The 13320-nt window shown below is 34.4% G+C and overlaps 1 protein-coding gene across 2 annotated transcripts; it reads right to left on the bottom strand.

The window, feature by feature from the left end:
- Positions 1-5470: 5470 nt before the first annotated feature.
- On the bottom strand, positions 5471-13320 carry LOC115982339 (protein IQ-DOMAIN 1). 2 transcript variants are annotated; one of them, XM_031104917.1, is made up of 8 exons: positions 12810-13320; positions 12533-12614; positions 12288-12405; positions 10842-11102; positions 8796-9023; positions 8382-8498; positions 6627-7116; positions 5471-6080 (listed from the first exon to the last, which is right to left on the bottom strand). In XM_031104917.1, the coding sequence occupies exons 3-8, from the start codon at positions 12369-12371 to the stop codon at positions 5926-5928; spliced, it is 1335 nt and encodes a 444-aa protein (XP_030960777.1). In that variant the 5' UTR covers positions 12372-12405; positions 12533-12614; positions 12810-13320; the 3' UTR covers positions 5471-5925. The 2 variants fall into 2 exon arrangements, with proteins under 2 accessions (XP_030960777.1, XP_030960783.1); XM_031104923.1 differs by having other exon boundaries at positions 8382-8495; positions 12810-13318.

Here is a 13320-nt window from a genome sequence, read left to right as displayed (position 1 = left end):
CATGGTATTTATGTTGCTATAAAAAAGAATATGTATATATTTGATATATAACGTACATTCTCTTATTTCTAAAAAATATTATAAAAGAAACATTCAAGTTATAAATAATATTCTTTGACAATGACTCTCGGTTAAGGGGCTAGTATATCTTTAGCTCAATATGTCGTGTCATTCTATGGGTATTTTCACATATTTTGAGGTTGTTTCTGAGCTTCACATATAGCAAATCTATAATTTGGTAAACTCAAAAAAAAAAAAAAAAACATCTAATAGTAGTAACATATGAATGAACCTGGTTTGCAGAGATGAAAATGGATCATATATTCAATTATTCATTATTCTTTACTATTGGCCTTTAGTATAATTAATGGCATTGGCTGTTATGTCATCATTGATTTCTTAATAAATTCATACATGATGCAGATTTTCAGTAAATGTTGACGTGCAAGAAGATGGAGAGAATATTTTTTTTAGGGATCATATATCAATCATCATTCATAATAATAATAATCATATTTCTTCAAACTTTTGATAGCGAAATCCGATCTGATCAGCTTCTTTTTTAAGAATTTATCAAAGTGCAAATTAGGGACATGACAGAAACGGGTGTGATGTCTCATATATAATACAACCTTATTTGGTGGATTAAAATTATTTCTATATTTAACTTCCCAATATAACATAATGTTTATATTAACTTTTTTTTTAATATATTTATATGTACGGTAGTAGATGATAAATCTTGACTGCGAGTTTACACATGTGTCCGATTCTTTCTTAAAAAATAATTAAAAAAAAAGACGTGTCCGTACAAGGCTTGGAATCCAATGAATAAAATGAAATAGGAATATATCAGTGAAAGAAAGTGAGACACACTCTTTACTTGAGAAGAGTGGTTTCCACGAATTTTAATAAACTTTAAATTTCCACCCACATGAAAGAAACCACGAGAGTATCAGAGAACTGAGAGTATTATTCCCATGGCTACTTACTTATTAGTTACTACTATACACGACAAAAAAAGATTGGTCCAGTGTCATCATTTTAATGATTGTCTGAAAGGGTCACAAATGGTGACATTTAATCCAATTTATCAGAATAGCCCATAATATGGTTGTTGGGTAAGTAAGGGAAGAGAGGAAGGGTGATTATATATATGTCCTGTTAATAAAAGCTCCTAGTGATACCCTGAAACCCTCCAAAAAAAGAAAAGAAATAGATCAGCCTTCCCCCAAAAGTTGTACATAACTTTTATTTTCATTTTTTGATAAGTTATAAAAAGGAGCTTGCGCCTGTGTTCACAGCCCCCAGCCCACTTGAATTCGACAGTACATAAACTATTTAAGCAGCCATATTCCCACCCAATTGATGAAGATGTAGGGTTATGTCTGTATGAATTAAGTTCTTCGAGTTTTGAGGTTTGAGAGTATCGGGTTATGTATGATCAAACTATTTATATATTTAAAAAAAAAAAAAAAAAGTTACGTATGATCGAGAAGCAATAGGGGAGGCATGGACGAGAAAAATGATGTAAATGAAGTCAAACAAGATGATTTGACTTAAGGTCTAATTTCAAGTAGGGATGTCCATGGGTCAAGTTTGATCGGTTTTGAACTCAAACCGAACCCGACCCACTCAAATCGGGTGGCAACTAGAGAGACCTATCGCAGATTGCCAACATCAATGAGTCAAGTTAGTTTCGAGCTCAAGTGAACATCAATGGCGGAGGTTGTCTAACTTTGCTGTAACTCACCAGATTTAGGCAAAAAGTCGCTGAAATTGGTTGAGATTTGGCCAAATTTGGCTCAATCTCTCCGAATCTGGTCATGATTTTGTCGGATCTAGCCAAAGTTTCTTTATATCATTGGTCAGGTTGAGTTACTCGGGTTTTGGCGAAGGAAACCTGCCACTCAATTAGTTTTTAGAGGCAAAGACCCACTACCAATTGGAGGGAACTGGGAGTTTCGGACCAGGCGGACTATGGGTCGAACGCGATCAGTTTCGCAATTTCCAGTTGGATTTGGACACTCCTAGTTTCAAGCACTAAGCTGGACGAAGAGATCCAAAACAGCACTGCCTTGAGAATTATTTGGACAAATGTCATTCATCCATGGTCAATATTTCCATCAAGGTAATTCCCACTTCCTATGCTTACTTTAGTTTAAAATTTATCACTTTTTTTTGCAATGATCTCTTTGCGGGTGTGTACTGTGTATGCATAAGCCTACACCCTTTGATCAAGAATTGCTTCTATTTATAGGCATAGTTCAGATATAAGTCCTATTCATATGATATGTGCCATTTGATCTAGAAAGGCAAGTACCATGTGATCAAACAAACATTCATCATATTTTCGTTGACCCCTATGGAGTCACGGGTGCCAACAAAGATAGACATCAATTGATGGTTGCCTCAATACACACATCATTTGCTTCCAAATTGCTATCCTCATGACATTCCCTAAGAAAGAAATTGTTCCCAACTCAATCTAGAGTACTAGATGTCAAAATGATGGCATTTCAATAGCAAGAAGTCATGTCAGCCCTTGTGAAAAAGGCTACGCAAAATATTATGTCTCAAACGTTACTCTTAGGTAGTCAGTGATTTTTTTTTTTTTTTTTTTGGTAAAGGTAGATAGACATCTATAAATCTATTGATGGTTGCCTTTATACACACATCATTTGCTTCCAAAATCCCTCCAAATTGCTATCCTCATGACATGCCCTAAGAAAGAAATTGTTCCCAAATCAAACTAGGGTCGCTACAAAAAAAAATGCCTTTTTCTTTTTTCTTTTTTTTTTTTAAGTTTTGTAATTTTCAAATTTTTGTAAGGGCAAAATGGTAACTTACTAGTATTATTTGTTTTCTTACACTCTGTTTGTTTTGACGTAAAATATTTGTAAGAAAATATTTTTATATTTATAGTGTTTGTTTTACAGTAAAATATTTTCAATCAACCAAATTAACTTAGGCAAATTTGTGTAAAATTTTATGCTTGAAATTTTGGTAAAACATTTTATGTTTGCTCTCTCCCACTCACCCCATACCTTTCAACTCTCACCCCTCTCACACACTCTCTCCCTCTTAGATTTCTCTCCATAACCCAGCCACCTCCAATCCCTCTTTCCCACCTATCACCGGCTCTAAGATCTAAGATTTATGTTAGAAATATACTTACCATTCCGATCAGCTATTCGAAGTATTAATGAGACTGAGTGTTCATCATTTCCTTCACCTTTTAACTAGGGGTGGCAAAATTTAATACAACCCGCGACCACGACATAACTCGACACGAAATTAGCAAGCTATGGATTGAGGCTTAACGAGTTTGTATCATATTCGAATTAACACGTCTAACCCGTTTAATATACGAGTTGAGTTAATGTTTAACCTATGGAACCCGTTTGACATGTCTGACCTATTTAATTAAATGATATCTTACCAATATATCCTTCAAACTCTAGGTATATAAACTTATTAGTTATTATGGTTTATTTTAAAAAAAAATATTATGATTTATTATTTGTAATATTGAGATATGTTTTAATTTTAGATGATTATTTGTGATGCATTTATTTGTTATTTCTAAATTATATATATATATATTTTTTTTTTTGGTTTTTCATAATTTAGTACTAAATTTTGTATATTTTTGTTTCACTTCGATAAAATCTGATAAATTGATTGACACGATTAACCCGTTTAATAAACAAGTTGTGTTAGAGTTGATGAATCTTGACCTGTTTAATAAACGTGTCGGGTTATTGTTGACCTATATAGTCGAATACTCATTAGTTGATACGACAAGAATCTAACACGCGAACACGAATTGCCACCCTTACTTTTAACCAAAAGGAATTTCTTTTGTGCTCTTTTAACCTCCACACATAGAGAATGGGACCCAGCATTAATAGAGTTAACAATAGTGATGATAACGGGTAGATTACCATCATTGTCAGCATCTATGGAATGGGGTTTATTTCGTATGCTAGCAAGTCCTTTTAACATCAACAAACGATTTCCATAAGCTCCAATTTTGGGAAGAACAATATCTGAGTTTGTTGGTGTTGATTTGGTTCTGTAAGATTCATTTATTTCTTTGATGATTTTGATTTTGGTTGTTTGATATGAGTTAGGGTTTATGACTTTCAAAATGATTGCATGTCAATAGCAAGAAGTCATGTCAGCCCTTGTGCAAAAGGTTATGCAAAATATTATGTCTCAAACGTTACTCTTAGGTAGACAGTGATTTTTTTTTTTCTTTTATTTGGTAAAGGTAGATAGTGATTTGGTGTTACTACAGTTGATTCATGTTCATTTCTTTGCTTTTTGACATCTAGCTAAAATCATCACTTTTTCACTATTATATTCCGATAAGCATAACCTAAACCTACAAAAATGAAAGAACTGAACACATAGCCAGCCAAACTACCATTATAATACCATTGATCTAGATAAACATTTTCAAAATTTTCAGAGCAATGCTCAATCTTCTCACATAATAATGGATCTCAATAATTAAATTCATAATGAGATTTACTATTCATTTAAGAGAAAGGAGCACTGCTTCTATAGTACCAGTTAATTAATTTTTATATAGTACTTAAATATAAGCACAAGGTCAATGGACATTGATTTTTTTTTTTTTTTTTTTTTTAAGGAAAAAACAAAATTAGGAATTAGGGTTTGGGCCTCTGGACAATGAAGATTTTAAGATTCAAACCCAATTAACAAAAAAAGAGAGATATCTGCACATAGCTATTTTAGGTGAGTTCAAATTTATTGGATTCTAATTCTTGTTTATGTTTGGACGGTTGGAGGGAGGAAGGGACCGAGAGACAAAGTAGATGAAGAAGATTTTAGTATTTTATCATGACAAGAGTATTAAATTGTGAGGGACTATAAGTATTTGAATTCATATATTGATAACTAAATTATATAATGTACATGTGTGGTGTGGGTTTAGAGTCTGAAAGTCAGAATTTCAAAATGAGTGATTCTAAGGATATTATGAATTTTACTATATAAATTTTACAAATTAATATGTCACTAATCACAAAAGAGTAATATAACATTTATTTATTTTGTTTTTATAATTACATTAATTAGTTTATAAGTTTTTTTTTAATAGCTTTTGCATTTTCTTTTCTCAGGTTATTAATGTGTCAGTGTTGTTTTTCCTTTTCTTTTTCAGAGGCAATTTTAACTAAATAGTGGGGTTATATTTCAGAGCAGAAAATTTTTTATTTAAAGAATTATTAAACGTGAGACCTATACATTGACTGCTTATGGTTAATAGAATTATTAGAAAGCAACAGTTAACCCAGAATTCAGTAAAATACAATTATCCCTAAATTATTTTAACACGACAAAAGTTCTAATTTTTCTTAATGAATATCCGAATAATCTTTTCATGCATGATCATAATCTTATTACCAAAATCTATATATTTATATACTACTCTAGTGGAAATTCACAACTTGTACACGGTAGATCCCACTAAAATACTTCGAACTATTGTTTTTCCACCATTTCCAGATTTCTTTAATGATTATCACAGCAGTGCGTAATCTTCAAGAACGGAAGAACATAGCAAGAAATCTAACAATGATAGTATTATGTAAAGCCAACTGCTCCGAACACGGTGCATTTGGAAATAAATACCGCATGATTACATAATTGACAACAATAAAACTTAATAACATTACGACAGCCAAATATCAAACCCACTAAATCTTATTCCCCGCGACAATCCAAGCCAATCTCCTTTACAATGTCATGGTGAAACCACCTCTGAATTTCATGACAAGAAGCGATGCGCAGGTTGCATGCCCCCCAAAAGTGGCAATATATGTACAGACTGAAACAGCAGCGATTCAATCAAGAGCAGCCTGCAGTAGGATATCTTGTGTGGGATTCTTAATGTTATGGATCAACAGCCTGTGGGACAGATTTTGTAGAGTTTGAGTCCCCTCTTCCATTAATCTTAGATTTATCCTTGACGATCTTCTGCGAGTTGGGTGTCCCTTTCGCGACAGTTTTATTAGGATGCCTGGACAATTGAGCCCCGGCACCTCCCCCTGCTCAACCCAAATTAAGGAAAGACTAAATAAACTGCAGAAGCATGATGATTCATAAAACACCCAGCAATACACCTCATGGTGCATTGCTTGAGTTATAACAGTTATGCGTACTTAACAGAGAAAATAATTTATTTATTTTTACACTGATTATAAATTGTAGTTTTTTTTTTACTGTGATTATACATCTCAAAGAATAGTACAGCATGAATAAGAACAATTCAGCATAGCAAAGAAAACCCGATATTAACGAGCATATTTTTTTGGTAAGGAAAAAGTGACTGATTTTTTTTTTTTTTTTTTTTTCCTTTTGTGAAAAGTGGGGTGGGGGGGAGGGGGGGGATAAGTTTTAATAGCCTGAATTTTATTGCCAATTGAAGGAAAAAGGAAAGCCATATTCCACTCTAGACTACAATTCTTTCAAACAAGGGAAGCAACAGAAGTTAGAAGATTGCGTATGCACACACCAACAGAGAGAGGGGGATAACTGCAGAACCATTTAATTGTGGAGAGAGAGAGAGAGAGAGAGAGAGAGAGAGAACTCACCGCTGTTAGGTAGAGACAATCGCTTCTTTGCCTGCTTATCTGGTTGTGTGGATCTCTCTTTTGGATTGCTGTGAGACCTCAAACCAATTCCAGGCCTTGAGTTAGATTCTTCAACTGGATCATCTGCATGTGGCTTTGGCTTGGATTTGGCAAGCAGTGTACTGGATGCATCTTGCATGCCTGCTGATTGACTGGATGAAGAACCACAGCCATCTGAATAAGAGGGGCCTGTTTTCTGACTCGAAAGGTTTGGATGAAGATTTGGTGCAATTGGTTTTTTGCCAGCAGATTTTACATGGGATTTAGTTCCATTCATATCCTCAACTGATTCATTTTCACGTACCATCACTCCATCTCTAAGGTTAATGTCAAGAAACCGATTCTCCCAAGGACGGACAGCCATCCATCTCTCCAACCAGTTCCAACCCCAGCTGCTTTTATCTGGTTCAAATCCAGATGGAACAGCTTGCAGCCTCGATCCAGCCTGCCACTGCACGAATGGAAATGGATTTTATATGTATTCCAGTAAGGTAAACTAATATCTCAAAGAAAATAATTATAGGACAGACGTGAGTACACAAATAGATACAGAGGGGATGTCTCTGTGTAGATATCAAATATTCCAGTCAAGCAAGCATCCGTAATTTATACATTAAAAAAAAAAAAGTACAATTATAACAAATGGACAAACCTTATGTTTTAACTAAAAATTCTAATCCTATTCCAAACGTAGAATGGAAAATTTTTATCTCTGAAGGTCTGTCCAGGATTCTAGGTATCAAGAAGTATCAGATATATCTCTCATCTTTAAAAAATAAAAAATTCATACGTTTGAGCATCCAAGAAGTGCCCTTCTACTTGGGAATTGGGACACCTTTATCTATTGAGAAACCAGCTAGCAGGACTCAAGCGCAACACAAATCCCCAAGGTTTTTTTTTTGGATCTCCCCAAGGAAGATCAATGTAACATAATAAAAATAACCCTCTTTTTTGGGGGGAGGGGGGTGCAGCAGCAAGCTAGTCAAAGAAGAGCTCCCTCCCTCCCTCTCTCTCTTATTTCTTTTTCAGCTGGGATGAATGAGAGCTCACTGTAAAGGCATATGACACTTAAGACAATCAATGGAATGAGCATGGAAGAGCAATGATGGATGCACCTATTTGCCATTTATTTTAAGCGGACCTTATGGCATTCAACCAATAAGACTATCCAAACAACAAGAATGAAATATTATTATAAAGCTTGGAATAACATATATGCAGAAGTCACAATCAACTATGGGGTATGGGTAGGCATATTAACTGTATATGACAATAAAATTTAAGGGCAAAATTACAAAACTTCAAATAAGGCTTCAAATATGAAGAAGGCGACCTGAAATCTTGGTTAAATTAAAACAATTAATATAAAGGCAAGGGTTCAGGAAAATGCTACCACTTAAGGAAAAGCAGCATATTATGGAAATCTTAGTATTATAAGAAACCCTTTTTCTTTTTTTTTGAGAAACAGTATTATAAGAAACCTAACATCATAGTCTATCTCAAAACCCTAAGTTGACACTTAAAACACATTATAGGCCAAATTCAGATGTGCATGCCCAGACATTTAAGTTCATCTCCAGGCGTTTCATATTTATTTTCCTCGTTATCACTATGGACAATGCTTTCCAACATCTGACATTCTTTTCATGAAACTTATTAAACTTTGAAGTAGAACTTGCAGTTTCATAAGCCAACAAGAGGCTCATAATATTTTACCTGGTGAGCCAAAGCGTATGCCATGGCTCTCTCTCGCTTAGCCGCAGCCTCCTGCCTCTTTAACAATTTGGTTTGAATTTGTTCGACAGATCCCACACTGTCACACCACCCTTCCTGCTTCACAGTCAGAAGAGTCATAACATGCTAAATGCACCTAACAAAGTCTAATATTTCAAGAACAATGTCATATAATATGGATGTAATACATTAACATAACTCATTCTGGTATAATATCTTTGCAGATCATTATAGTAAATAAAATTTGTTATGGGTCAAAAACAGATCCCACACTGTGACACCACTCTTCCTGCATCATTGTGGATAAATATTTTGGGACATCCCAAAATGGAATAGTGGACAAACAAAATGGAACAGATTGAGTATATCCAATTGAAAGTAGCTAAAGTTTCTTACTTCTATTTCTCGGACACGAGCCTCATTTACAAGTTGTTGCTGAAGTTTCTGTTGAGCTGTTTGACTTTCCAATGCCAAACGAACACGCCTGGCTCGTACACGAGCTTGAACTCTCACCAAAGCTTGCATACAGCGGAGAGTTATTGCAGCTTGCTTTCTCACAGCATGGCCCCTGACAAGGGCTTGAAGTCTTACCAATCCTTTCAAAGCTCGTAAAGCTCTTCTAGCCTGATATATACATCAGAAAAACATTCCAATCTGATCACAATTGTTAGGCTGAAAGTGCCTCCAAAAGAATTTTTTTTAAATGAAATAAATTTTATTTAACAGACCAAAAGGAGGTCCATTATCTAATAGTGCAGCTGCTCCTGATGTATTTATCTACCCTGATGATAAGCGGTCAGTAAACTGCACCTTCTTCTATATTTCAACATATGTGACAGAATTAAAAAATTCTCTCCATGTTTTTTAATTAAGGCTCATTTTTCATAATACTCACGCATAATGGTTTCATAATTAAATTTCATCAAAATCTAGTTTACAAAATTTGTAGTCATTTGAAAATTGTCTGTTATTATGTCATTAAAAATTTACAGGCTGGCATCTAGCTCAGCATCCTGCATACAATTTTTAAGATACTTGACCAGTTTACTATAGCTGTATTTAAGCAATTAGATTCTATCCTTAATGGGTGTAAAGCTTAGATAGCTACAGCCTACAATTTAACAAGAGAAGTAGCCCTAAAAATAAGGTAGAATGACTTTCATATAGTTAATAAGTAAAACAAAGGCTTAGCTGATCTTAGTCCAATTAAATTTAATCTTAGTCAGGAGTCATATAGGGTGACTTCCTTTACAATATGTTTTGTATCTTAGGAGTTCTCATTTTATTTTATTTTTGAGACTTCATTAGATTTATCTTTGTGAGTATCTTACAACATACTGGGTGTAACTCCAATATGAATCAAAGAGAAAAGTAAAGGGTTTCATGTTTTTTCCCCTTCCTCTCAGTTAGCTTCTGGGTCCACAAATAATAGCAGATTCCCTCAATCACGTAACATACTCTTCCTTCTATTTCTCCCAGAATAAAGTTTTAGGATAATCTTAACAATGGATAAATTTATTAATAATAATCTTATCCTTGTAAATTGGTATTATTCGTGCATGTGTACACTGCACATGTACACAAGTTTCTTCTCTACTTAATAAAATCTTCTATCACTTATCCAAAAAAAAAAGTTCTCATTTTGTTTTTATGCCTTCTAGTACATTAACCAGATGATAATTGCATAAGAAATCATCAAAACTAGAACTGTCTCCTCATTTATGCCTCAGCTCATCATAGCAGTCCTCATTCCAATTTATCTACATAAAATAGTGTTATGTGAAGAAAAAAATGCATTGAGCTGCTTCATGATCAAACAAGTTGATTCTATAGGTAAGGAACGAGTTGTCAAATAACCAATAGTTGTTACTATATGCATATATTGCTTTGCACTATTTCAAATAGAAAATGATGAAGCTGTATTAATCTTGAGGTGGAAGTGCGTCGTCATAGATTATCCCACTGCTATTGTTATATTTTCATGCACATAGGTCAAGGTTCCTATTTCTCCCTAACCAGCCAATCTACTTTGTGTTTCCGTATAATTTCATCCAACTACGTGAGCATATATAATGAAGTTTTAAATTGTAACATCAATTCAAGATTAGATCAGTAAGAATTTTTTTTTTTTAATTAGTAAGACAAATATTTTTATAGTGGAAAGGAAAGGGGGCCCACTATATAAGACAGTTGCACAAATGAAATTCAACAAGACAATTGCTCTTTTTTTATTGCTAAGTTACACAGGAACCCTATGGGTCTTGAACCCATGACTTCACCCACCTCGAACTTACAAGGGGGAGGAAATTCAACAAGACAATTGCAATAGGTGGATGCATAGAAACAGGAGACTGGATCTTGAGTAGAAATGTGATGTTAGAAAAACAAACTATTTTCAAGGGCTGATTGGATAAGCTTTAAGATGATGTGAAGTAGCAATACCAGAAATCCACGAAAAGCAGTTTGGATGCGCGTTGCAGCCCATTCTTCTTTCACACTTTGCTCATTATGAGCTGCAACCTGTGCTTGAGCATCTTGTGCTTGAGGTGAACCTGAATGGGAGCCAGCCACATCTGGGTTTGATTGAGTATTGGAATCTACAACTGGTGGAGCAGCAACATGATCAAACTCATATTGAAGCTTATCAGTATCAATCTCAACAGAATGTTTTCTCCGGTGCCTAGACTTGCTAGAAGCTGTTCTCTGTCATGATTAAAGAAAGAAAAATTAAAAAGAAATGGATTGATATGTTTAACTATGTAGCATTTTACTATCAATCCGCTTCAGAGTTTTCCAAGTTTTTTAGGCAACAATTGAAGAAACCCCTCAAGGATTGAAAATACATTATATCAGAAAACAATCCATCTTAAAATAGAATAGCAAGGCTGTAACAAATTGTTCTGTATTGGTGTGCATGACATTGTCCAGGTCTGCAGACAAGACATAATTTGGAATGAACAGCATGTTATTTTATTACCATTGCAAATTTCTTTCTTTATTATAAACTTAGACACACACCTATTGGGTCTTGAACCCATGATCTTACCCTCCACCCCATTATTACAGAGGGAGATGACATTTGAGTTTTTTCACATACACTAAAAACATGTAAAGGGTTTGCCCTTAATACCAAGATCTGGTGTTGACCAAGGGACATCAAATAAGATAAGTATAAAGAATGTCAAATATTGGCTGTTAATTATAGAATCAAGGATTTGCTGCAAAGCAATATAGGGAAATAAACATTACATGGCCGAATTTATATAACTACATGTTTACAAAACAATACATGTAAAATAAAATAAAAAATTCAAGAAAAGAAAAAGGGACAACAAATACACAATATGACACTTTGGTCACTTTGGTTTTGTTAACTGCAGATCTAACATAGGAATAAGTCATAGAAAAGGATTAGTCTGGATGGACTACAGAAATCCTCTCCACAAAATTTTCAGGATTCATATTTGTAAAGACGTCTGTGAATGATTGTTTTCACTCTAGCTCCAAACTACTCAGAGTTACATGCTTAACTAAAGTCACGAGAGCTAAATTCCCAAAACAAATCAAATAAGCGCCATGGAATTCATCAAACATTTATAAACAAGATAAAGAAACTCCGGCAAGTTTAAAAGAGAAAAATTGGGGTCAGGGTAGCAGCACTTATTAGCTTTGAATCAGCATTGAATTCACTGCCAAACAAAAGACAAAATATTTTATCCGAAGTGAGCAAGATATCATATGAGGATAATTCAGCAACAAGTAATAACCACATTTTTTTTAATCAGCAGAAGAACTAAATAATGAGAATATAGAAAGATTTAACAAACGATGAAAAGTAAAAAGTTTTTTTTTTTTTTCAAAAAAAAAAATAATACTAATAATACCCACATTTTCATTTTTCTCTGAAGATTGTGACTTTTCTGGTTTCTTCAAACCAACCAAAGCTCTAATCCATTTTCCTGAGACACCCATTGCGTTAGTTACTTTAGCTCCGCAAAATACAGACCTGCAAGATGAAAATTCTTAGCCACACAATTGCACATTTGTGCTTACTGTACTAAAACCCAAAACTTGGCAAATCTGGAAAAAAAAAAAAAAAAGTGACCCAATTCATCATTTTCCAAATTACCAACCTTCAAATCACAGCCCCAAATTGCACCTTCGAAGCATTCACTTCAACAATTAAGCTTGTGCCATCACCACCAACCCACATTTCTGAAAAAAAAAAAATCATACTGATTATTAACACTAAGCAGATCTTAAATAATAAATTCATAGTGAAAAATGTTGGACTATGAAAAAAAAAAAAAAACAAAACACAAAATGCAAGCTGAGAAAAAACAAAACGCAAATTGAGCAACAAGAAAATGTAGATCCATAGATCAAAAGCTTAAGAAGCCTAAAATTCACCTGAAGTAAATGCGAAGAAAAATTAGGTAGTAGCTTTTAGGCGGTTGATCTATCAATCACTCAGTGAGTCAACGTAGGTCCAAACCTCGCTCGCTCTTTCTCTTTCAATCTTTTCACCGCCCTTCAAAATTCCAAGTTTCAGAGAATCAGATTTGAATTCTCAATTCTCAAACCCTCTCTCTCTCTCTCTCTCTCTCTCTCTTTCTCTTTATTTTTACACTGAAATTTTATAACTGTTGTAGTTTCTTTCTGACTCTGATTGATTGAAGATAAAAGGCGGTGTGTGGGGCTGGGCTAAAGTACGCCGAGAAGAGAGAAACGGCGTCGTATGGGGAAACGTTGAAAACGGGATCCCGTTGGGTCGTTTTCACACACATGGAGACAGAAAGGACAAAACCGAGAGTCAATCACGGGAAACGTTGCCCTCACCAACGAATCGATTGAGTGGGTGGGCCCCACCTTTTTGCTTCTTTGTTTATCTTTTTTGCTCCGGCGCATAATAGCGGTTAGA

The sequence above is a fragment of the Quercus lobata genome, chromosome 1 (assembly GCF_001633185.2).
Source record: "Quercus lobata isolate SW786 chromosome 1, ValleyOak3.0 Primary Assembly, whole genome shotgun sequence".
NCBI lineage: Eukaryota > Viridiplantae > Streptophyta > Magnoliopsida > Fagales > Fagaceae > Quercus > Quercus lobata.
Note: the sequence above shows the minus strand (reverse complement) of the source record. Positions and strands in the feature narration are given on the sequence as shown.

Excerpts from the sequence above, each read along its gene's own strand:
- LOC115982339 (XM_031104917.1), bottom strand. The coding sequence starts at position 12,371 with ATGGGTGTCTCAGGAAAATGGATTAGAGCTTTGGTTGGTTTGAAGAAA. Across the intron at positions 11,103-12,287 it reads CTTCAGAGAAAAATGAAAAT|AGAACAGCTTCTAGCAAGTC; the intron begins GTGGGTATTATT and ends TAATCATGACAG. Across the intron at positions 9,024-10,841 it reads CTGCTTTTCGTGGATTTCTG|GCTAGAAGAGCTTTACGAGC; the intron begins GTATTGCTACTT and ends TGTATATATCAG.